At 43.1% G+C, this 24,939-nt stretch overlaps 1 protein-coding gene across 1 annotated transcript; it reads right to left on the bottom strand.

Annotated features, from left to right (window-relative positions):
• Positions 1-78: 78 nt before the first annotated feature.
• Positions 79-19,524, bottom strand: ngfa (nerve growth factor a (beta polypeptide)). Its single transcript, XM_080470070.1, has 3 exons — positions 19,312-19,524; positions 2,260-2,367; positions 79-1,449 (listed from the first exon to the last, which is right to left on the bottom strand). Exon 3 carries the CDS (start codon positions 1,436-1,438, stop codon positions 557-559), a length of 882 nt encoding a protein of 293 aa, XP_080326196.1. The 5' UTR covers positions 1,439-1,449; positions 2,260-2,367; positions 19,312-19,524; the 3' UTR covers positions 79-556.
• Positions 19,525-24,939: the final 5,415 nt, after the last annotated feature.

Raw genomic sequence — 24,939 nt, 5'->3', positions numbered from 1 at the left:
ATAATACTTCTACAATAAAGCAATTTAAAAGCTAAAACGTGGAAATGAGCACTATCCGGAATGGAAGCAACAAACCAGGCAAGTACTGAGGTGTTTAATAAATAACAGTATGAACAACACAACAACATCAACATTAAAAGCTTGAATTCATTTTTGTATATATATACACATACTGTATATATTTTCATAGTTGACTGTATAAACCATAAATATTACATGCAGTCCTCATAACTTAAAACAACCAGGACTTCTCTGACTGAGGTAGGGTCAGGGGCCGAGGGGTCGGACAGGTGAAGCTGTGTGTGTGTATGTATGTGTGTGTGTGTGTGTGTGTTGAGTGAATACTGTGTGTGACACTGTGTGTCAGTGTGTGGGATTATGTTTAGTGGAGGGAGAAAGGATTACAGTATTGGCAATCAAGCTGCAGTGGCGTGTTTGTGTGTGTGTGTGTGTGTGTATGTGTGTGTGTGTGTGTGTGTGTGTGTGTGTGTGTGTGTGTGTGTGTGTGTGTGTGTGCTTGGTTCATAGTTCAGTGGTCAGGAGTGTTACTCCCCAGTCAGTGCCTCAGTCTTCCCGCCCAGGACTTCCGGCTGAGAACACACACACACGCGGCGTTGATGCGGATAAAACGCCAGGCTGTCCGTTCCTTGAAGGTGGTCAGGGCACTTACAAATATGTGTGTGTTGGTGCAGTAAGAGTTCCAGTGGCGGCTGTCGATGCCGAGACAGCCCGAGTTGCCCGATTTGGAACCTTGCTTTCCGCCCCTTCGTCCCACGTTGGCGGTCGGGGCGCCCCTGTGCGTGGGGGATTGACAGGTGGTCTCGTAGAAGAACTGTTTCTTCACCACGTTGTTGATTGTAACATTGGGCAACACCGTCACCTCATTTCCAGCTATGTCTGTGGCTCGTGTCAGGTTGCCCACCCAGGTATTTATGCTGTCACATACTGAGTACTCCCCTCGGTGCATGGTGTGCGATCCCGCTCTGCGCCTCACCCTCACCCCTCTCACCCCCTCAATGTCATAGCCCTCGCCTTCCAGGGCATCGTGCGATGGGGGCACCTCGCTGAAGACGACCCGGGGCGAAGAGCGGTAGCGCCTCTTGGAGAAGAGCTTGGGGTCCACCACTGGGATGGAGGGGTCAGGGGCAGAATCCAATGTAGAGCGGCCCGCGGCGGGACTCCTGCTCTGTGTGTGAGACGCGGCCCGATGGGGCTTCTTGGTCCTGTGGTGGTTGGTCCTATGATGGTGCTGTGAAGAGTGGTCTTCAGAAAACTGGTCCCTGGCTGCTGGCTGCTGCTGTCCTGCTCTGTGATTGGCTGCTGTATGCTGTCCTCCCTTGTGGTTGGCTGTCCCGGCGCTCCGGGCCAATCCACCTCCCATGTTCAGTACAGCCTGGACGCCGATCAGGAGGAGCAGGACCAGTGGTGACGACCTCATGGGCACACGTCCTGAGACAAAGACAAGGAAAGGTGAAAATCCACCTCAAATAGGGTTTTTGTGTTTTGTTGATTGTTAACAGCTCAACAAGTTTAAATTAATACCTGCTGGTGTGTGAAGACGGTTACATATTCACAGTGTACACTGTCAAATACTATGCATCTTCTGGACAGTTCTACCCGATGAATGAATGAATGAATGGTTTATTTCGGTTACACTGCAAAAGTTAAAATTTTGTGCATTCTGTTTCTAATGCTGAAAAGTTCACACACGTATTTTTTTCTGTAGCCGAAATGGGTATAGGCCAATTAGCATTATTATTAGTGTCAGCATTTCTACCTAATTATTAAATCATTAAGCTTCGGCTCAAATTATATACCTTCATAATCTTATGATAATGGATTTGTTGGGTTTCTCTGCTTTAGAAGCACCTAGAAATGTCTGTGTTGTATGTGGTGCTCTACAAATAAAGTTTATTTGAATCGAATAATCTGCAGAGTCACATCTTATATTTCTTGTATAATTTCTGGATGTGGCATACAGACAGATGGCAAGTTATCAGATTTTTCAACTTTCCTTTTTTGGGCAAATGATTTATTTATTTATTTAAAACAAATCTTTAAGTGAAGTTAATAATGGACCAAGCACATACTGTGAGAGAGGCGTTTAATCTACGTGAGTGGATATTTTCCCATGTGTTTTCTTCCTCTTTGTATTGCAGGTTGAGTGACATATGTTTTCTCCATTTTCACCAGGACATCTTGGGTCAGAGAGGAGTGCGTCTTGTTTGGCGCGTTGCTGTGGGAAGTGTTTCTCTCTACCTGTGGAATGTGTCCAGTTGAAGTGGGAGCCCCGGTGGACTCTAGAGCCAGACCCCAGTGCAGGCCGGGCCCCTCATGCCTGCCATCTGGACCCCCTGAACTACAGCTCTGCAAGACACACATCATACAGAGTAAATACACGTGGAAGCAGACACATTTACTGGCCTCACGTCGGCAGACAAAGCTGTATCGAGAAAGTAGTCGAATATGCATTTAGAATCTGTTTTCAACTTCATGTGAGGCCCACTCTCTATGACATCACACATAACTCCTTATTTGTAGAAATTCTATGGTAGCATTCAGTTTGAGGAATAAAAATGCTCAGCAAAGAAGCGACGATGACTCACATTTTAATAAAAATTGATCATCATCTGACCTTATCTCATCCAAAGCGCACACACACACACACGCACGCACGCACGCACGCACGCACGCACGCACGCACGCACACACACACACACACACACCATGTTTAACTAGACTTGCCATGCATAGGAATGTAAAGTAACTAACACCTCATTATAAGAACCAAACTATATAGTGATCGTAAAAGGTAAGCACCAACAATACGGGATGTGAGCATATGCACACACACACACACACACACACACACACACACACACACACACACACACACACACACACACACACACACACACACACACACACACACACACACACACACACACACACACACACACACATAAAGTATCTTTCTACACACGCATGTGATGCAGGAGTGTGTGTAAGACCGATTGCATGGTGAGATGCTGTGATGTGTAATCACAGCTCCTCCCACACAAACACTCTGCAGGTCACCGAGGTGACTTCAAACTTTTTTTTTTTTTTTTTTTTACTTTTCTGCCACATGCTGAGAAATCCATCCCGTTAGCACAGTGCCAAAAGTTTATGAGTGCTGTAAATGTTTTCGTTAGTTTGTTGTGGAGCATATAGATGTCTGATTGGTTTTAAAAACCTGAGAAAGCGCCTCATCAGTACAGCTCACAGCAACCAGGAGATGTCAGTGTTGCCTGCATGGCGTTGCTCGTCCTGCATCCAGAGACTTTGTCGAGCAGCTGAGAAATATCAAAACGTCACTGGCTGTGTTCCCAAAAGTAACATCAACTCAGCTGCAACGGAGAAGTTTACAACCCTAAATCATTTCTCAGGTATTTTCCCACAAGACAGGAATGTAAAGCTCTTGGATTTTTCTCTGCTTTGAATCACATCTTGTGTCCTCAGAAGCCTGGAAAGGCAGTGATTTTTTAAATTTATAAAATTTTTTATGTTAAGTACTTTAAATTTCTGGGAGCAGACTCGTTCTGTATTTAAATTTGAGACACGTCATGCAATCAAATACGGTGTGGGAATGTAGTCGCATATTCTAAAATATGTAAATAATTCTACATCAAAAGTTGTTTGGCATGGATACTCCAAAACAATCGAGTAAATTTGGGTGGTAAAGATGACTATTGTTTTGAGGAGCTATCCTCTTTTGACTTCAATAAACACAATTACACACACACACGCACGCACGCACGCGCGCACACACACACACACACGCACACACACGCACACATGGAGCTGGTCCAAACAGGCAGAGAGTTGACTGATCCAGGCTGAAGGGCAGCTCACTATTTACGTGGCTCAGGGTGAGTCTGAGGGATCTTAATGTTAAAAATATGTGGCTTGTGTTTAATGCCAGTGGAGTCAGCGTAAACAGTGCAGCGGAGGAGCACGGGGTCATAGTAGTTTACAAAGCACCTCTGACTGAAAGGATTACTTCGGCAGTGGATCGGAATCTGTCTCACTATCCCTCTGACCCCTCTAAAGCAAGTAGTGTATACAGAATAACAAACGCACGCACGCACGCACGCACGCACGCACGCACGCACGCACGCACGCACGCACGCACGCACGCAGATATGAGATTCTCCTGAAGGTTCCACAGTGTTTGGATGCTTTCCCAAAACTGTTTGTTTAATGGTTTTGTGGAAACAAAATCAGGCACTGTGCACATGCTGCACTTGGAAAGTTGGATACTTTCACCCACATGTGCGCAACGTTCACGTCGCCTATAATATAACATGTAGAATGGCGCGTCTCGTGTGGAGCACTGGGGAGCGGGGATCCGTCTGGCAGTGATAAAACAATGGCTCTCGCAGTGACAGTAAGCTGTTTTCCTCTTTACAGAAACATCCGAGTACACATGGGATGTGCCTCAAAGGGTAAGAAAATGAGCGTCCTGTTGCCAAACGATGACATACATAGTAAAAATCTATTAAAACACAAGGATGACCGGCATCATATGGTTCACATTTCCAGCGTTCCACATATTGAATTAATGCATATAAACAAAAGCAGTTGTTAGTATCCTCCAATGAATCACACAGGTGGCATCAGGGAAAATCTTTATAAGAAGAGACTGTTCCTCATGTGGTTGGCTGTAACAACAGGAGGATCCCCCTCTCGCAATAAGCCGCCTGCCCGGCCTCAGAGGAGAGTAAATCAAGACCATTTTCTGTTGGGTCATACGTCACTCTCAAACGCTACGATGGCACGAGCATCCCTCGCCACATGCGACTCCCTGCTTCAGTCGAAGAAATTGCATGAATGGAAGCTATCCGTCACACCGCTGCGAGGTTGTGACCCAGAAAACCCGTCACTGGGCTGCGTGAAAGCAAAACAGTTCAGACACAGACTAATTACTTAGCCGAAGGCAGTGGAAAGCAGCCATGCTGTTACTGGTACTCGCCAGGAGACTGTTTTGCTGCTTTGCCAGTCCACGAGGCGATCCGTTTAGCAGAACGTGAAACCTACAAATTGCGCAATTACGGCGCCTGTTGAGAGCGCCGTGCGTTGGCCGTGAGAAAGGTACGACGCAGCAGGTGGGCGAAAAACACCCAGGCTTAGTTTACAGTTCGCGAGGGTTTTTCTTCCTATCGCTGTGATGCATTAGTCATTAGTCACAGGTCGCTGTTAAAAGACGCGCCGGTGCCACGTGTCAGTGCTTCTCTCAAACAAACACACACTTCTCACTCAGGGCGATGACAACAGCCTCAGATTATGAGGGGGTGAGAAAGAGAGACTGACGGCAGCAGGAACAGAGGGAGGAGGAAAGAGGGAGGCCGACGCAGAGAGGAACACAGAAAGGTAAACAGTTTTTCTTTGTCTCTCATCACGTCGCTACAGTGCAGTTCCTCCCGCTGTCAACCACTGCAAATAATTATCAAGCGGGACGACCGCCAGGTCAAGTTGCTCCTCTTTGCGTGCACCCAAGGGTTTGAAGATTTATTTAGTCATAGGAAAAAAATTTAAATGTTATCTCTTTGTCTCTTAGTAGCTCAGCTCACTTGCTTTATGTTTTTTAGCCTCCAGTTGAGATGATACTTTCAACGCGAGAGAAAAATTTCGCAATATCAACTGTGTCGCTTCGATTTCTCGTCAAGTCACAGCTTCACCCACAGCTTCTAATGGAAGCTTTTAATCTTCGGAGGGGAACTCTGCTCGTCACAGTTTAGATAAGGCTGCCATGTGAAGCTAATAGAGCAGTAAAACGATGTCAGGCAACGTCGGTTAAAAGCACAATTAGGTTACGCTCTTCAAACGCTCTTTAGAGAGGCTGTCAGTAAGCAGCCTGCCAGACAGGTGGAATGAGCCTCTCAAACCACTGAACGCCTCATCAGCACTTAAGATGTAGATAAGATTTTCCACCAGACAAACAGACAAAAATATTGCTGGACTGACTTTGCTTTCATTTAACTTGAAGAGTTGATTCAGTTAAACCATTTGAGATTTCAGCCAATGATCAGATTTCTTTTCATAAAGGCTAAAGGCTAAAGGAAAAGCCCCATTTACACCACAACGTTTTAAGTGAAAACGCTTCGTTTTTTGCGTTTTCATTTCAGAAAACTTTCCATTTATAACGTGGCAACGTTTAGTAAACAATGTCCGTTTACACAAAAATGGCAGAAATGATGAAAAATGGTGTCGTTTTCCTGTTGGGCCACAAGTGTTGGGGTTGGGCCACCAACAGTGGCTGTTGGTTGTTTTTGTAATGAAAGAACAGCGACGTGCAGAGAACAACACACTCTAATCATTAACAATGGCGAGTCCACGGACATTCTGGTGGACAGACGATGAAGTCGGTTTGTTATTACGTTGACTGTCAACTATTAAAAAAAGTCCCAGGGGAATATGGACTGGGAGTCATGACACGACGGAGGAACCATTGTTATTGTTCATCTACTCGCACATGTGCAGAAAATAGATGTTTTCCCTTGTTCCACCTTTAGAGTCATTTTCAAAAAGTTGTGTTTTCAGTAGCTCTGAGCACCGTTGTCGTGTAAACAGACACCAAGAACTCAACAGGAGTTTTGTATTTTCACTTGAAAACGTTGTTGTGTAAACGTGAGTCTGAGAGTCTGACATCCGACTCTTAAATATTTTTTCTTACCGAATTCCTCTGAACATGCCAGAGTGTGACTACAGTTACACAGTTTTATCTTTACTGACGTGGTTGTGCTTCCTCCCCTGGCGTTCTTTACCTAATGTGGAGGTTGAATTTGGGCCAATCAGAGAACGACACATCTGCAGGAAGCATCTCTCTGCATGTTTTCGTGTAACTGTTAATCTTGTTTTATCCTTTGAGCTCCTGAATGGTTTCCACTGATTCGCCTTCTGGAGGTCTATTGAATGTTCTGTGAGATGAGCTACGTCTGGTGATTCCTAATGATCCATGAAGGAAAGCTGCTGCTGGCGCTTATCTGTTTGTCTTGCGTTAATTCAATTGTGTATCGGCCATGGTTGCACTCCAGAGCAGGGTCTCATCTGCTGCTGGGTTTTCTGGATCAAGTTATGCATTTCCTGTTCTCAGTTCTACGATTGTTGTTTTTTTGTTGTTTTTTTAAATTCATGACAATATACCCAACTATAATGTATATACTTAAAGTCTAACTATTTCACTTGGAACACTATCCTATGGCGTAAGGAGTCTGTTAACTTTAAGGATGAGGTGTGTAGGATTTAGTGGAAATTCATAACTGCTTTCATCGGTGTCTGATCATCTGAATTAAGAGTTGGTGATGTTAGTCTTTCATGTCAACACCGGGAACAGGTCCTCTTTCATCAAGCCTGCCATCATTTCCTTCCACAGACGCCCGAAGAGGACAAGTTATGTTTTCAACAAGTTCCGTTACATGTTAGAAAGAAAAGACGACACGAGTTTTCAGATGCTTCCGATTCTCTGAACGTCACCTTTAAATATATTAATGAAGACCAAACATTGTGTATCCAAGTTTGAAAAACTGAAATATCAGAGAGAACATAATTTTTCAAATTACCTTATGTGCCAGGGTTTGATTGTTAACTTGTACAAATACCCCTCGAGGTCACATACTACATAATGAACATAATGTGGATTTCGGAGAAAAACCAACAGACAATACAGTTGTTACCAAATAGAGAGACTTTGCGGACACCTTTGTCTGTCCCTGCTTAGCTCGGACAGGAATGTGCCGTCCCGTCCTCTTGTCTGTACGTTAAAATGACATTTGGCTGTGAGAGCCGGCGCACCTGTTGTATATCAGGAATACTTCAAACAGTGAATTCTGCTGCTCTGGCCTCGAGACACAGGAAGAATGAGACAGGCGCTGTCACACTGACAGGCACACACAACCTGCTAAAGCACTTTCCTCCTTGGTGGGATGACAAATGATGAAAGATATGCAGAGCAAAAGAGCATTTACTGTACAAAGTGTTGCAACCTGTGAAATAAATCAAAGCCACGGGCTTTACATGAAACCTCCTCTAATACATTCGTCTGTAATAAAAACATATATGAAGTTGATGTAATGCCTTGAGAGATGGGAGGACTGGTTATTAAGCATCCAAAGTTCGGTGCCTGTAGGATTTTAAGTGTATACGACTGTTTCACACAGCTGGTTTTAACATCAGGAAGGGTAAAATAAAAGCTTGTGTACGTCTGTTGATGGCATCTTGAGAATATCAGGGAAGCGGCGAGCAAGGGTGTGGAAAATAAATGGAAAGGACTTGGCCGAGAGCCAAGGTCTTCATCCTGCTATTTTGTGCCTTCCTTGGCTTGTTTCTCTGCCTTTCCGCTTGTCTGCCTCATTTCTCTACATTTCTTGCACTTGGAATCAGACGCAGTGTCCATCTTCCCTCCTACATTCAAAAGCAGTAGGGTCATTTCCTCGGTACATGGATCCGTCTGTATCTAACAGCGCCAGTGAGTGAGCAGGTGCAGAGAGCTCGCTCAGATTCTTCTTTTCTCATCTTCGGGGAAAATTACACAACCGTTTACTGATTACAACCATGGACCTTCTCATTGAGGTTTCTTGTTTTTCTTCCAATTTGGCCCCCACGAACAATGTGTGTGTGTGTGTGTGTGTGTGTGTGAGAGGGAGAGTCTGGTTTGTTTTTTTGTCTGTGTACTAAAGATATTTGGCTACTGCTTGAGAAGCAGTAAAGTTGTTCCTTCAAAGACATACCGATGAACGAAACACTGGAGTTCAATTAGTATTTTCAGTGGAAAAAATTTGTCTTTAAACTGCAATAACTGTTAGCCCTTTGTCGACATATGGCTCCAGTTTTACTCGCACATAAATAAAATGTAGCGGTATCGCAGCAGGAGAGGAAGGATGGGCCAATGCTATTGGGCTGACAGTAATATGACGATACAACCACTTTGTGCTCTGTGAGGTGCAACAGCAGGTGTGGGCCAGTCTTTTTGGATAGTTTGTAACAAGGCAAACAGATTATGTCGTGCTGATAAGGCTACAGCATGTTACAGTCCAATATTCAAAAAGGCATTTCCAGGAACCACAAGCTTTGGCTTCAGACTTCTGGACTGAAGTTTATTCCATCTACGTTTAGGCAGAAATTTCACTTCTTAAATCCGCAATATGTATTTCTGAAGCAAAATCACATACAATCAGAAGAAGTGTCTCAAACTGGTGATTTTTTTTTTTTTTCTAAAGTCAACAAGTTAATTTATTGTTGTTTTGTCATACCACTTTGAACCACAAGATGGTGTGATGAGTCACAAGAATCAGTGCAATAAGAGGAGCAGAAACGAGTGATGGTACAATAAACACAACAATGAATAAAACATTAACCAGTAAACTGACAACAAACTGGAGAAATCGTGGGACATGAAAGTGACTCACCACCACCACCTGGTGGACAAAATCGACACTACTGAACTCTTAACGTCCTGCACCTTTAAGCCGTGCACAATTTTACAAGTCACAAAACTCTTAATCTCATTTCATGACACAACATTTGTTCCAGAGTCCTGTTTTATTTACAATGGCAACCCTGAGTCAAACATGGCTGTGGAGTAACTTCAGACATTGACACACATTGTCTTACAGTAAGTCGAACAGTTATTCATCATGACCGAAAGATTGAATCCGTCTGGTGTTTGTGAAGTGAATCCAAATAAACAATATTTTATCTGACTTTCATTTAAGCCGTAATAACGTTTGGAAAAACGGGATGAGTGGCCAACAACAACTGTGAAGTGAAACAAAGCTCCTCTCTACACTGAGGGATACAGTTGTTTCTTTTTGTTGTAAAGATACAGTTTGAAGTTTGAAGAACTTGCTCTGAGTTGTTGTTTTTTTTAAAGTCATGTTATGTAACCTTAACACTTTTCTACAAATTCACAAACAGGTGGGTTTTTATAGGTTATTGATCAAGAAATAAACATAAGAAGTGGATTTATTTCTTCAGGAAAAAGTTAGGACCTGTGGTGCATTGGAAGGTGTGTTTACATCACAGAGAAAAGAACAAAGGTCTTTGTGTTCTGAGTTCGATGCCCACTCCAAGACTCCCACTGGCTCGGTGCTGAACGACTGCAAAATGTGTTGAAATCACAAAACATGAGTGTAAGACAGAGGTTGGCCCAATGTGAGACCAAACTCAACAGCTTTGAACTGCTGCACGGACTCCAGTCAACGAGCTTTAAGATTTCTCTCCCTGCATTACTGTCACCCGGGTTTTTCTCTCAGCCATTAAAGAAATCCACCGTCACAATATAAGTGACATGCAATATAACAGCATGCAGTGCTGTTTGATGTACTTTTAATAAAGGCTCGGATGCCGTCGCAGACTCCCACCAAACTCCAGGCCTGGCAGTTTTTTGGCGAGCTGCAGCCAGAGCAGTCTTTCTTGTGTTAGTGGAACGCACTCTGTCCTGTCTTCTCCCCATTTATTTATTTTTTTTCCCTTCCCTACAATTTGGGCCCATCCCCAGTCAACCCACCCTCTCCCCGCTCTGGACCAGTGGACGTGGGAGGCCAATCCTCCAGGCCTTGAAGGCAGGATGAACACAATGATTAACATGTTTTCCAGACCCCTAGTTTTTATGACCTTGACATTCAACAATCTTCTCATGACAAGTGGTTAATCTTTTGGCATGGCTGTGGTAATAACTCCCCCTTCCTGGTGAGAATCTAAAATCCCAGCAGTCCAGAGAGAGGAGGAGGGCCAGAGGCAAGAATGCCTGTCTGGCCACGGACAGAGATGAAGACAGAGGGATGGAGAGGAAGGAATCAGAGGCATCAAGGGATGTGGGAGAAGCAGCGAGTATTACTGGGCGGGATACAGATGGGCAATGAGACCTTGTGGGATTTGAACAAATAAAGCAGCACAAGAAAGAACACGGTTGTACAGAAACCGGAATGGAGACAAAGAAAGGTTCAAGGTCACGATTAGAGGGAGGAACATGGGCTACAGGGAGTTACAAAGTATTTAGGAGAGAGGGACATGTTGAGTTTCATCACAGTGTCTCTCCTCTCAATAGCTTTACCGGATTTATGTTCTTGTACTTTTCCTCCAGTGGAGATAAAACCAACTGCTTCAGAGTTATTGTAGATTATGTTGCTTATTTCATCTCAGGACATCCTCCTCCAGAGTGGAACCTAAAAAACCCACTTGTGATGTCCAAACAGTGGTTTGTTCATGTTGATACTAACCTTCTAGAAGAAGCTCAACACATAAGCGCTGCGACCAAAACCACTGACAGCTATCGAGTGAAATAAATGTCGGCTGTGCAGGCGTGACTCATTCAGTCTGACTTGACTCATCTCACATTGTGATTTCTCTGCTGTCAATGTGTCTTTCACAGCTTTCGTCCTCGATCGAACCGAGTGTCGATATTTGCATATTACACTTCGGCCGCATGCTATTGTAAACAAAGCAACAGCAGAGTGTGAATGAGTCACACAGGTAAATTAGCTACAGCACACAAATCAAATCATGGGCGTTAAAAAAAAAGACAGACGCGTTCGCTCAGATGCCCGGGTTTCTCATTCTGGTCCATTTATGACTGACGCCATAAGCAAGGGTGTGGGCCCCGAAGACTTAAACCGTTTTTTAGTGTTAATACTTTGCATTTTATAATCACATCATTCACCCAACAGTTAAAATATGAAGAACATCCACATCATAACAGGGTCAAATGTTCAGTTCCCAACGTATGTCGTGATAATGAGCAAAATGTAAACTGTAAATTGAAAACATGATAAGCCGGATCTAAAGAGCTCTGACTGAAAGCTCTTTGAATTGGTGTAACATGGACCTAATTCGATAAACGCAATCCAATTTTCTTTTGACCTGGTGGTTCAGGGCAAAGGGTTAACGGATACCTCTGAAGCATGTCAGGATCAAGTGTCTTGCTGCAGGATACTGAAGCAAAAACATGTAAAGACCTCACTCACCCGACAGGGTCTTGTTTTCATGTGAACTCAAAGCGCTGACAGTGTCTTTACAGTCAATAGCACATCTTAATTCTTCTGTTTGTTTAAGAGGGGTTGAGCTCCGACTGCATAAATCTGCAATCGATGACAAAATCCCCACCGCAAAGTAAAAACATCTCAAAACCTACAGATCGGATTATCATCAAATCTAAACTGTGAGTAGAAGATGACCGATACTAATATTCACCTGGCACATCATCAAGGTGAGAGTGTTCCGTTTATGATTCGATCGGTGCAAAAGCGATGAAATTCCTATCAGCATCGAGTGCTGATGAACTATAAAATGCTCAGATGTTTGAATTTGGAAAGGATTATATGAGCTTAACATCAGCGTCACAATGTTGTAAGATTTTACGTTCTGGTATGACGTGCTACACGGCATCGTTTCAGAAAAGGTTCATGTTCACATGGCAACATTTTCACAACGACGTCTGTTTACACAGAAATGGCAGAAATGCTGACAAGGATGTAGTTTTCATGTAGGGCCACTAGTAGGTGCTACCACACACACGAGCCAAAGAGAATAATACGCTATAACCATTAACATTGGTGAGTACACGGACATTTGTTATGACAGATAAAGAACTTGGATTGTTATCACTGTGACCGTCAACTATAAAACTACCAAGACCCAGGAGAAAATGGACTGGGAGCCACGACACTGGATGGAAACGTTGTTTTTATTGTCCATCTACTTTACTTGCGCATGTGCAGAAACTGATAACTCCATGGCCATGGTGATCAAGCTCAGAGGGAGCCTGAGCGTTTTTAGAAAGTTGCGTTTTTCCCTGTTTACAAGACAACGGGGTTGGCGTGTTTTCAAAAAGTTGTATTTTCAGTGGTTCCGAACACAGTTGTCATGTAAACATACCCCCAAAAGACATCAAAAGTTTAGCACTTTCTCTCGAAAACATTGTCGTATTTTCATATTTTCATAGTAAAAAGTTTTATTTTCATAGCACAAATGCAATATTGTGCCTTTAGTCCTTATTCTGAATGAAGTTTGAAACCAGAGCAAACTTAACTTTGCTGAGTTGTACAAACTAGCGTGGTATAATCTCCTTTGTCACACTCTCACACGGGAGCTGGCCTTGTTGGGATCGCCCTGAATACTCTGATAAATAAATGAATGTGATGCAGTCGCGACGCTCAGTCTTTGTTTGATTACACTCACACCTCTTATTAAAACTTGATCTAAATATTTTCTTCTCTGTGTGGCCTCCACATCTTCCTGTCATCGCTCTGTCTCTGTGCTGCTGCGCCTCTCTGCCTCCATAGCTGCCTCCCCTCCCTCCCACCCTCCCTCCCGTCTCCCCCTCGCGCTGATGTCAACCACCTGTCTGCGTGGGACCTCCCAGGCCCATCCTCTGTCTGTTAGCAGCATGCCATGTTCAGTGTGTGAGCAGAGATATGGTGAAAGAGATTAAGCGGCCACTTTCCAGCACGGCTCCATGTGTTTTTGTGAGTTAACGTGACCCGCAGCGAAGGTTTGGATAAATTAATATTTACTTGAGGAGCTTGATGCATGGGCTTAAGAGAGAATCCAGTTGAGTGAAATTGCTTTTTACAGCGTTATTCTCCTGAAAAGTCCCCATGACAAACCATTAATCCTCGCGTTTTAACTCCAACAAAACCCGATGACAGATAGAGTGGATATTCTGAAGGCAGAGGTGGGGAAAACTGCTCATAAAATCTTTGATGTGTTGATAATTTTTTGGGATCCTGTCTGGCTCAAACGGCTACGAGCAGAATGGCACATTATTAATATCTGCTGGCTGTGTAGGAGACCGGTATGTTATGACTAGCCAGTGGCTCATCCTTCTGCATGCTGTGCATTCTCAAATCGACATAATCCAAATAAGTGCATAATAAGTGGCTTCACTTGTAACCTTGGGGCTAAGGCGTGTATGTGTGTTTAATACGTAACCAACACAAACACAGATATGTACATACGTGTGCACGGCTTCTACACATGTACAAAACATGTTCTTTTCAAACGGCCATGCTTTTTACAGCCGTGTCTTTTGTGTACTATCTACACGAAACTAAAGGAAGTAAACTTATGGTGAAGTATATTTTGAATGGTGAAGACACTTTATACAAATATACAAGTGCTGCTTTAATACACGTGTCACATTGGCGGGAATCCAAACATTTGTCAAGATCCAGTATTTTTGTTCTGTTGATGGCAACACGGGAGATCTTCATGTCCAGACAAGTACGAGTCAGACTTCCAATGGAGATACGAGAGAAGAAAAGTGAGAGTCAGATGGTGTCATCACATCAGATCCAAAGGTAGATGCACACGTTTAAAAAAAAAAAAAAAAACCAAAGGGTTGCGGTGAAACAATCCAATAACAGCAGACGTGCACTGAGTCAACTGAGATTAAGGCCACAACCATGTTGTTGTAGCTCTGAAAAAAGCCCAGATAATTTGGTGATTTATCAGCTACTGTGTTTAGGCTGCGTGCGCATGCATGAGGAGGAGAGGAGCCATAGCTGAAAGTCACAGAGGCATTTAATGTGGAATGAGCAGACATGTCTGCACACTCAAGTGTCTCCCTTTTTTTTTTAAAGGTCTATACAGTGCACACATGCACATGTATAGACATAAGAGCAGAAACATGCAGACACAGGCAGATGTAACCTGTCGATAGACCACCTGTTGAAATCAGATCTTCAGATCAGATTCAGTTTTCAATATAAGGAACACGCAGGGGATGTCCGTATATTTGTGTTTGACAAATAAATGGTAATAATCCAGTAGGTCAGAAATGTCAAACATTGTCGGCCGTGATTTCTGTTGAATAAGTTCCTTCTTAACCGTGTAGAGAAGCTGTTTGCAGAGGAAATGTCAACAGGAATTACTGCAGAAACGTAATGTTTGGATACCGTATTCTGTGTTCTGCTCTCAGCTTCAGGAGCCTGACCTGCATTGACCTGGTGAACTCCGCATTTTTTTTTTCCTCCATAGGCGCAGACGTGTAACCTTAAGACTGACCTATGACCTTTTACCTTTCCCACTGAGTCCCGACAGGGCCTTTCAGCTGGTTCACTTTACACCAGATGTTCCTAGCCTCACTCCGTGCATTGACACAAAAGATAACCGGAGTCACGGGTTTACAATTCAACCCATCAATTATCACCTCCTGACAGTTTCAAAGCAAAGTTTAGTCGTAGATGTTCAGGCATCACCTCTTTCTCAGACACACTTGTAGCAGTTTAAAACTGTGGGATGTCTACAGCTAAAGTGTGAGACGATAAAAGGAAACAAAAAAAAAGAGAAGAAATGTGAGGGATTTGTGTTTATTTTTAGACGCCACAGTGGATGGTGGTAGAATTGCTGGTCTGATGGAGACAAGAAGAAACAGGATGTGAGAAATGCTGTCAAATTTGGTGAAACTGCTCAGAGAATGATGGGGTGTGCAGATAAATAAGGTGCCCCGGGTACTAATTGGGCTATTTCCCACTAAATCCAACTATGAGAAGATTATATTAATTCTGCCGCAAGCTTTTGTGGTCTGATAAGAAATTATCTCTGACATTATCATTTTGTGTGAACAAACCTTCAATTATTTGTTTTGTTGCCAGCTGGCACTGTCCCAGATTGCAGTGCAACATGAGCGGTACTCAAGTCAAGTCTAGTGTGACGATATTTCTTGAGAAAATACACAGGATCTCCGCAAGACGACCCAACATGTGCACCAGAGTTCAAATATTTGTTTTCATGTAGCATTCAAAATTAAATTGTCATTTACTACACTAGACGAATAAATGAACACAGTTCATAACTATGGTGAGGTAGTGTTACTCTGCATATAAACTGTGGGATATTTTAGCTAATAATAAATGAATTAAATGTATCTATCTGTATCTGATCTGTCTCCCGTGCATCCCGAACACCACAACATGGGCTCCCGCAACAGAAAGCAGAAATCGACTTTACAGTGAACGATATCTGTTTTATGAGAGCTGTAATGTCGTTGCTGCTTTAGGAGCCGGTGTGTGGTGTGACTTCAGGCCTCGGGTTAAAGAGCAGGACTTCCAGGTGCGGCCTGCCCAGGTGTCCTATACGACACGGTGCAGTCTAGACGCTGCAGCTCATCATTCCATCGTTTATGTGTTTCAGGTTGAGCTCCTCTTCCTGTCATAATCTCTGTGAGTCTAGTTTCATGCTTGTGAAGAAGCGTTGTGTCACTTGTTCGTGTGCAAATGAAATTGATCCTGAATTTAACAAGAACTTAAAATGTGTTGAGATTTGAGGTAAAAAAAAAGTTTTTTTTACCTCATGTTCTTACAAATTTATGACAGATGTACACTGTGGAACACAGTGTGATTTATCCGTGAATTAACACTGTAAGTCTCCAAACTTCTGTCGAAAACTGCAAAGAATAACTTTAGATAAGCCTCAGCTGCCACATCACTTATATGTGTGTGTCTGTTGTATATATATATATGTTTATATATATATATGACAGCAATTGTTTTCATGAGTTTCTTCCTTGAATAAGTAAAGCATCTTGAATTAAACCATCTCGCATTGTTAGGAGTGTAATTCACTATACACACTTTTTAGATGCAGTTTGGTATTTTAATATATTACTCTGTTTATTGATGCATCTACTGTCACCTCTCCCAACAAGATATGCACACGTCCGGTGCTTTAAGGTAATGGTCACGATCTGATTGTGCAGCGCAAATGATGGATACTTCATAAGTGCGCACATTGGCCGATCACGGAAGCATTGGTAGACCGCAAATGGTTAGGGTTAGGGGTAGGCAGTGCGTTTGACGGATCCTTGCGCAAATAATGGATCCATTATCGGTAGATCACGCAAATCACCCTAAAGCACTTTACGCATACATCATTCCAACATGTCATTATTAGGATTTATAACAAATAGTGTGTCATTTTAACATGAAGTGGTGTAAATTGTAACATACAAATCAGATTGTTATCGGAGAAAATAACTCCAATGTGACTTCACTCACCCAGAAAAATGTTTGTATTTTGTTGAGTAATTAAATATATGCATTGTCTTTATGGGAAAAAAAATTTTTTCTTCACTTTCTCTTGCTATTCGTTTGTCTCCTTCCCTTTTACTCACACGCACACACACACACACACACACACACACACACACACACACACACACACACACACACACACACACACACACACACACACACACACACACACACACACACACACACACACACACACACACACACACACACACACACACACACACAAATACACTGGTGCTAACATAGGGAAAGCTGTAACTCAGCTTCAAAGGGAAACCTGAGAGGGTCATGAATAATCACAGACATCTTTGTCTATGGGGGAAAACAGCACTGTCCATCTGCCCTCCATACACATACAAACACAGCTTCGTATGGCTCAGGCTGTTTTTAGCTTCGCCGCTGGACACGTTTCTCAGTTAGAAACTGAGGATACATAAAGAAGGACCACAATTAAAAATATCAGTCAGAGCACAAACACGGTCACATCTTGTGAAATGTCAAAAATGGTTAAAATGTCTCGTACTCTGATACTTCGCTCAGTCATGTTGTGGAATTGAAACACAGTTGAGGCGGCAGACGAATCAAGATACACTGCAAGCAGATTCAACTGTAGATTACAGTGGAAAGGAGGAGGTAGGTAAATGATATAAAGTCTGCACAACTTTTTAGTTACAAAATGAAACTTCTTAACAAAGACGTTCCAGTTTTCTCCACAAAAAATTCCCCTGAATCAACATGTTCATATCGATACTTCGGCAAATGTAGAAAAATACAAATAGTTTGATTTGAGCCGGACGTCTAAGGAAAAATGTGCTGTGAATTATCCCGAGTTAACCACAGATAAAGTACAGGATCTGTTGAGACGTCATGTAAGAAATATGGCCAGATTGCAGGAGAGGAGACCGAAACACAGCCGGCTTCACTCTGGCACACATCAGCTGCCAAACTAAATCTAATAAATTATTTTTATGTCCAGGTATCAATTCCTTTTTTTTTTTTTTTTTTTTTTTTTTTTTTAAAAGGCTTTAATCACTAACCTTAAATCAAAGTGTTAATACTTATGGAAAGCGTTTTTGGATGATTTGCACGATCTACGGATTGTGCTGCGCAAATAATGGATACTTGAGCTATTGCGCCAAAGATCTGTCGATCGCATTGCCTAACCCTAACCCTAACAATTACCCTAAACCTCACGTTAACCCTAACCCTAATGTTAACCCTTAGCGCTTAAACCAAAAACGACATACACCTACATTCAGAGTTACAGGGAAAGATGTGAATAATACTGGTGACCAAAAATTGGAACTAACGTGTCGTTGCTATTTGCAATAAGAAACTCTTTATAAGTTCTTATCCCAGCACAGTCAGATTATCGCAGGTGGTCCAGCATTGCTGATCATTATCAAACGGAGTTGGAAGTGTTTGTTTGTGTGTGTAAATGTTGTTTCACGGTGACATTCCTTCCCTGTCAAAGCCCGAAAGGAATTCCCTTGTAGGAGTGGCAGGCGTGAGGTCTGTGTTTAGCACACATGCTTGTCCCCACATAAGCACAGCACAGAATTAAAAGTACACAAAGTGGATTAAATAAAAACTGAATCAGTGGCACGTCCAAATCAAGCCGCAGGCCCCGCCCACGTGTCGAGATAACCTCGGCAATATAGCTTTTACACAGGGAACCCATCAGAACCTACAAGTCTTTTGAGGGTTGTGTAACATGAGTGGAGAGAAAGACGGACAGAGAGAGAGGGAGAGAAAGAGAGACAAGGTAACCTGATGTCCCAAGAGTTTTCTGAACAGTAAATGGTTTCCCATTGAAGTTTGGAGAACCCCTTCATTTTTTTTTCCTGATCCTTTCAAGTATAGTCTCCTTTCTCCTTCCAGTCACTGTCTCCATCTGTAAAAATCTGGGAAAAATACTCTAAACGACTCAAAGTAGTGGCACAACACAGCAGCCATACATGAACAACTTTACCTTGGGTTTTTTGTGTGTATTTTTTTATTCTTTATTTTTTCACAGTACCCCCCTGTGTGTTATCCTCAGCTGGAATTATCTCCTCTCTGAACTTGCTGCTGCTGCTGCGCTGAGAATTCAGATTCACTCACTTTCACTTAATGACAGGTATGAATAAAGCAGAGCTACAACCTCTGGCATAAACTACTTTTACCTGTTCTACATGGACACACACCCCACACAATTACACCATGTTTAATGAGAGTTTTGACAGAACAAGACAAAACTCACCACCCTGCAATGCCTCCTTCTCCTGAGTCCCCAGTGAGTGAAAACTCCCACAGAAAGTCTGATATATTCCTCCTCACTCTCCAGGCCACAGGCAGAATTATCCCCAAACTCCAAAGTCCCGCTCTTGCTTTTTTTTTTTTTTTTTTAAAACTGTGAATCCAGGTCCCGGGCCATCCACTTCTGTCTGTCTCCCTCCCACACTCTTTGGGAAATGGATTGTTCAAAAAGTTTAGTGAGAGGAGTCCCAAAGCTGCTCCCTCCCTCCTGCCAGGCTCACAGCAGGTCCTAGTGCCCACCCTTTCCACGTGTTTCCGTGACATAAAGAGAAAAAAACACACACACACTCCTCTTGCACATAGACGCTGTCAGTCATTTTCTGCCTCCATTCATCATTTCACTCCCATGTGAGTCGTGTGTTGAACGGATGAAAAACGTTCTTTGAATCGGCTTCTGTTTCTGCGAGACCTGACGTCACCTGGGGAGGTGGGGGGGGTGTCAGGCCTTTGCCCCCTCCGTGCACGCAGACCTTCATGAGACTCCCATTCCGGTTCCAATACCCGAGTCACCGGTGCCTGCAGAGAACACGGCTGTGGAGGCAAAGTGGAGTTTAAAAAAAACAAAACAAAGTCATCAGCTATTTCACTACGTGTGAGCACTCTGTTATTTTCTAAAAACCTGCCATTGCCGTTGTGCACAAGCGCCTGCGGTCCCCGCCGTGAAAAAAAATGCGTACAGTCCAGTGAAACTAGTAGAGTTACAATAGAACTTTGATGGTCTGCTGCAAAGAGGAATTCATATCTGCGGCATGTCAATGGTGAACGGAGAGTAAAAAGGGGAAACAGAGCGACCAGAGGAGTCAAAACCATGCAATGATATCTCTTCGCCGTGGTTGCTGTCAAGCCACACCCTGCATTCAGCAGGGCCTCCAGGCTCCGGTATCACAACACTTCCCTTCCCAACATTTCTCTCCCTTTCTTGTTTATGCATCTTTATTTTCCTATCTCTCAGCCCTGTCTTCTCACCCTCTTTCTGCTCGTACGCGCTTCTCTCTTTCACAGCTCTCCTCTCGCTGACCCGAACCATATCATTGTCAGAGCCCCTGGCGCTGAGCAGACAGACATCCTACCCATCTCCTCCGACGTGACAGCGAGAGGGAGAAAGAGAAAAAAGAGAGAAAGGAAGGATTGTGTGTCAGTGTCATCCCTTTCTCCTCCTCTTGGGAAAAAATGAAATTCCTTTAGCTTCGGGAAAAAAAAGAAAAAAAAAAAAAAAAAAAGAAGTCAATGCCGTGGTGGTGTTAATGAGAAAAGTTTATTGGTTGCAAATGGACCCTGGAAGAAATAACACAGGTGAGAATTTGAGAAGGGTCTCTCGCTTTTTGCTCCGCTCAAGAATTTTGACCCCGACGTTCGAGTTCAAACCCGAGTGGGCATTTCCCTGAAGGTGGCACGGCCCTTTTTCAGAGTTTGTCTGCTTGTGTATGTGTGTGTGTGTGTGTGTGTGTGTGTGTGTGTGTGTGTGTGTGTGTGTGTGTGTGTGTGTGTGTGTGTGTGTGTGTGTGTGTGTGTGTGTGTGTGTGTGTGTGTGTGTGTGTGTGCGTGTTCCTGTCAGAACTGCCTTGGCCCTTGTTATCGAGACTCGGTTTGAAAGGGGAAACCCCAGACAGCGAACTCTAACCTGCACGCCACTCTGGGGTTGGTTCAGGGTGAGAAATGCTGAGGAGGGGTGAACACTTTGCTCTGTGAGGGTGGCGGGGAGGTCAGGAGTGCTGCGATATCCTCACATCTCAGGCATTTTGTGTGGCTGGGGCTGCTATCAACGAGTTTGACCTTGTTTCACGGCGAGGGGCTGATTGCAGCTTATTTTAAAAACAGCATTGTTGGTCAGGTTTCCTCATGATTTGTGTAGCTCTTCCTTTTCTTCATGACATAAAGCTTCAAGATGTTTTTTTTGTGTATCTTGATCTTCCTATAGACAAAAAAAATTCTTTTTTTTTTCTTGTTTGTCAGAGTACTACGTGGTAAAACATGAAATTAATCATGATCACTATACATGTGCATACCTGTGTTTGTGCATGTGTGTGTGTGTTTTTCTTAATGTGTTATAATAGCTGATGTGAGTCACTATCCATTCCCAATGTGTGGTCTTCAATTTACAGCTCCATAAATTCCAGTAAATGCCTGTAAAGACTTGAAAGCTTGTTCTGTACATTTCAGTTTAGGTGCTGTTCTTTCTGCACAATGCCAATTATTTTCAATGCCCCGAAACACAATTCGAGTACATACCTCCCTGATATGCAGCTGTAGGGCACAAATACTGTGCAGCAACGTATAACATTCTGGTCCAAATACCCCGACCGTGTTCATTCAAGCGATGGACAGGCTAATCTTTAGCTACGCTTGATATGTGTCTCAGCAATATCTAAAAGAAGTGGTTGGACGGGTTTTTTTAGTTTTTTTCTACGGGCATGAATTCAATGTTCAGGGACACGCAAGTCTTCTGAAAGAGCCTCATCTTCATAGTGAAGCGCCGAGTCATCTCAAGCACTTCAAGAGTTATGTCACAGTATTTCTGTATTCATACACGAGTGGAGAAAACACATAAAGATGCAGGTCAAAAGAAAGAAATCATTATTTCAGCTTGTCAAGGTTTCCACTACAATGTATATAAGATTTTAGAAATTGGATGGTTATTAAAAGTTTAAAGATATTTAAAGAGTGAATTCAGGGATTGCATTATATAACAATGTTATTGTTGGTATATGTACCTTTTCCTGAAGATTTATCTGAAGACGATTTAGCTGAAAAAAGTTAAGCTCGCTTGTGTTTTGTCATATCATCTCATTTCAGTGGCTCATTTTATTGGCATGCTGCTTGTCAGGGAATCTGATAGACACTTTATATCATTTCCTTACAGTAATACACCTATTTCGTACATGTCAGCAACAATAATAACAAAACCCCTGCAAAGACAAAGAAAACTGGTCCATTAATTAGAGCTTTTCACGTTTGTTAAGTTTGAAATCAGCTTTTGTTTTTGCTCCAATTTGATCAAATCAAGAAAAAGAGAAAAATCAGAATCGATTGAAATTCTTTGGGTGAAATCATGACGAACGCTCCTTTCAAGTACTTTAAAGTTAAACATTTCAATCAATCAATCAAAAGTTATATTCTGGAGGAACAACTGAGTGACGTTTACGTTCCAGGTGAGACAATAACTGATGGTTCACAGCTAACTGAAAAGGTTTGATCAGAGCAAAATGAAAGTATGAGAGTACAAACCATAACTGGAGCGTCACGTCACTCCTTCAGTACCCTTAATAAATCTCTGACAACACTTAATAGATATCAGAAGACCAAACAAAAAGGATTCAGGATACTTCAGGGTTTCTTTTACCGGCCAGATTCTGTCATGATGACACACTCTTACTCTGACATGCAACATTCAGTCTCTTTTTTTCTTTTTGGAATGGGCAGTGAAAACCGACACCAAAGCATCAGTCAGTGATTGATGCTCTCTGTAATGGTTCTCCGTAACACGAGGGGAAGGGTTAGATGAATGGCTTAATTTCACCTGCACCTTTGTTGACTGTGTGTACCTACGGTTGCTTGTGTGCGTGTTTTCCCGTGAACCGACTGAATGACTGTGCCTCCAACCATTGTTGGGTTAGAGAGCTCGTCCTCCTACACCCTCATCATGGCCTTGTGCTGACGCATCCCAGAAGCCTCTTCACTCATTGACTCTTCTGTCCCCTTCCTCCCACGGCCTCGCTATGCAGAATCCTGCCATTGTCCCACCAAGGACGGCCTGTGTTGTCCACGGGCTAGCAAACAGCCACAACCGACAGTCATGCACACCATCCGCCATGTACAGTATGTACACATGGACCCGGAGCAACAGGAAAGCATACCTGAACATACAGGGGGAAAAAAAAAAACCAACAACCTCAAGCTGGACTTCCATTGTTGCTTTATATCAAGACTTTTTACAAGCGGAATACTTTCCCAGTTGTTCCCACAGTTTGCCCTCCAACGCTAATCTCCTCTCTGTGGAAACTGAGCACTTCATTAAACCCGACGTCTTTTGCCTGTGTTTGCGTGTGTGTGTGTTACCGTCTGTAAATGCAGTAACCTCTAGCCTCTCTCACCATTGTTTCTGAGGCCTGCTCTTGACACACATTCCCATCGAACTTGGTGAAACGTTGAATCGACCAACATCTTGTGTTGATTTCACATCTGGGTCCGTGCCAGAGTCCGGGGATGAGAGTCGGTTCGACAGGCTCGTACGCTGCTGTGCATCCCCACATAGAGATGTCTCGTTCACTCTCTCTTCAATATCTCCTCAAAAATTAAGGCGTATTCACCTATGAAAGGAAAATTCCATTGTTGTTGTTTTATTAATGGATAGAGTGTCCTCAGTGGAAAATGTAAGTGATTGTGTTGACATTATTGTCAGTCTGTGGCCATATAATTGTGGTGTACTGGCCGGTTTTCCCTGGCACACAGAACTCATTGTGTCCTGTTAATGGAGCCGCGGCCTCAGGGTCTGTCGCTTCACAGCTTGCAACTCGTAGACACGATAGCTTAGATCTCTGCCTTAAAACGCATTGTTGCGGTTGGACATCCTCCCCAATGACTTCAGTATATTTAACATACAACCAAGTACGAAGTTTCAAAGATGGGAGCCAGTCATGCTTTTCTTAAAGCCTCGGCAGTCTGGGAGAAAACTGCAGATGCATGGGGATGCATGAGGTCCCATGTGGAAAAAATAATCAAGAAAAGGCAGGAAATAACTTGGCTCCTGTCCTGCACCCACATGTATTGTGGTTTGACTTTTCAGGAGCGATCTCGTGATGATGCCCAAGATAGCATAAGGACGTTGACGCATGCTTTTTCAATGCAGGCAATTTCCATAAAAAATAAAATAAAAAATTCCCACAAACTCCCTGATTCTTATTAATATCTAAGAAAATCATTTTCTGGGTCTTTCACTGAAATCCACAGAAATGAGCCACGTACATACAGAAATTCCATCTTCCTGCCAAGTGTGAAACTCCAGTGACTCACATACCGACGCAGCAGATGTCACAAAACATTGTCTCATGTCTGCAGCTCGAGCTGCACTTAATTATTTCCTCTCAATTTGTCTGAGAAAATTTCTCATTCACTTTCACGCTGTGTTTGTGGTCGTCAGCGCATAATGCAGGAATGAGCCGCAGACACGAGAAGGTGTCAGCTCCTTTGTGCCGTTGCCAACAAACAACTTGGTATCACAAGAAATACAGAGGTGTGACATCATTATGAAAAATGTTTTCGTAATTACTCAAAGCAGAAATCTTTATTCATGTCACAACATATCTTGTCGTGTTTTTCCACTCCTGATTACTGCAGGTCGTAAAATGAGATCTCGGCTCAAAGAGCCTTTACAAAACTTTTACGAGATTTAAATTTTCGGAGTGAAGAAAGTTATGACGCGCTTGCCAAAAGGTCGACGATTCAACCCGCAGTGAATAATCACTTGACACTGCAGTTTCCGTTCACAGCTCGTCGTGTGTTTTTAGCCTTTCTCTGCTCATTGGAATGGTTTTGTGTCACCGGCTTGTGGTTCAGTCTCGTGGGTCTCTTCAGC

The sequence above is a fragment of the Lipophrys pholis genome (genome assembly GCF_963383615.2).
Source record: "Lipophrys pholis genome assembly, chromosome: 8".
Taxonomy (NCBI): Eukaryota; Metazoa; Chordata; class Actinopteri; order Blenniiformes; family Blenniidae; genus Lipophrys; species Lipophrys pholis.
The sequence above is the reverse complement of the archived record's forward strand: the minus strand, read 5'-3'. Positions and strand labels throughout refer to the sequence as shown.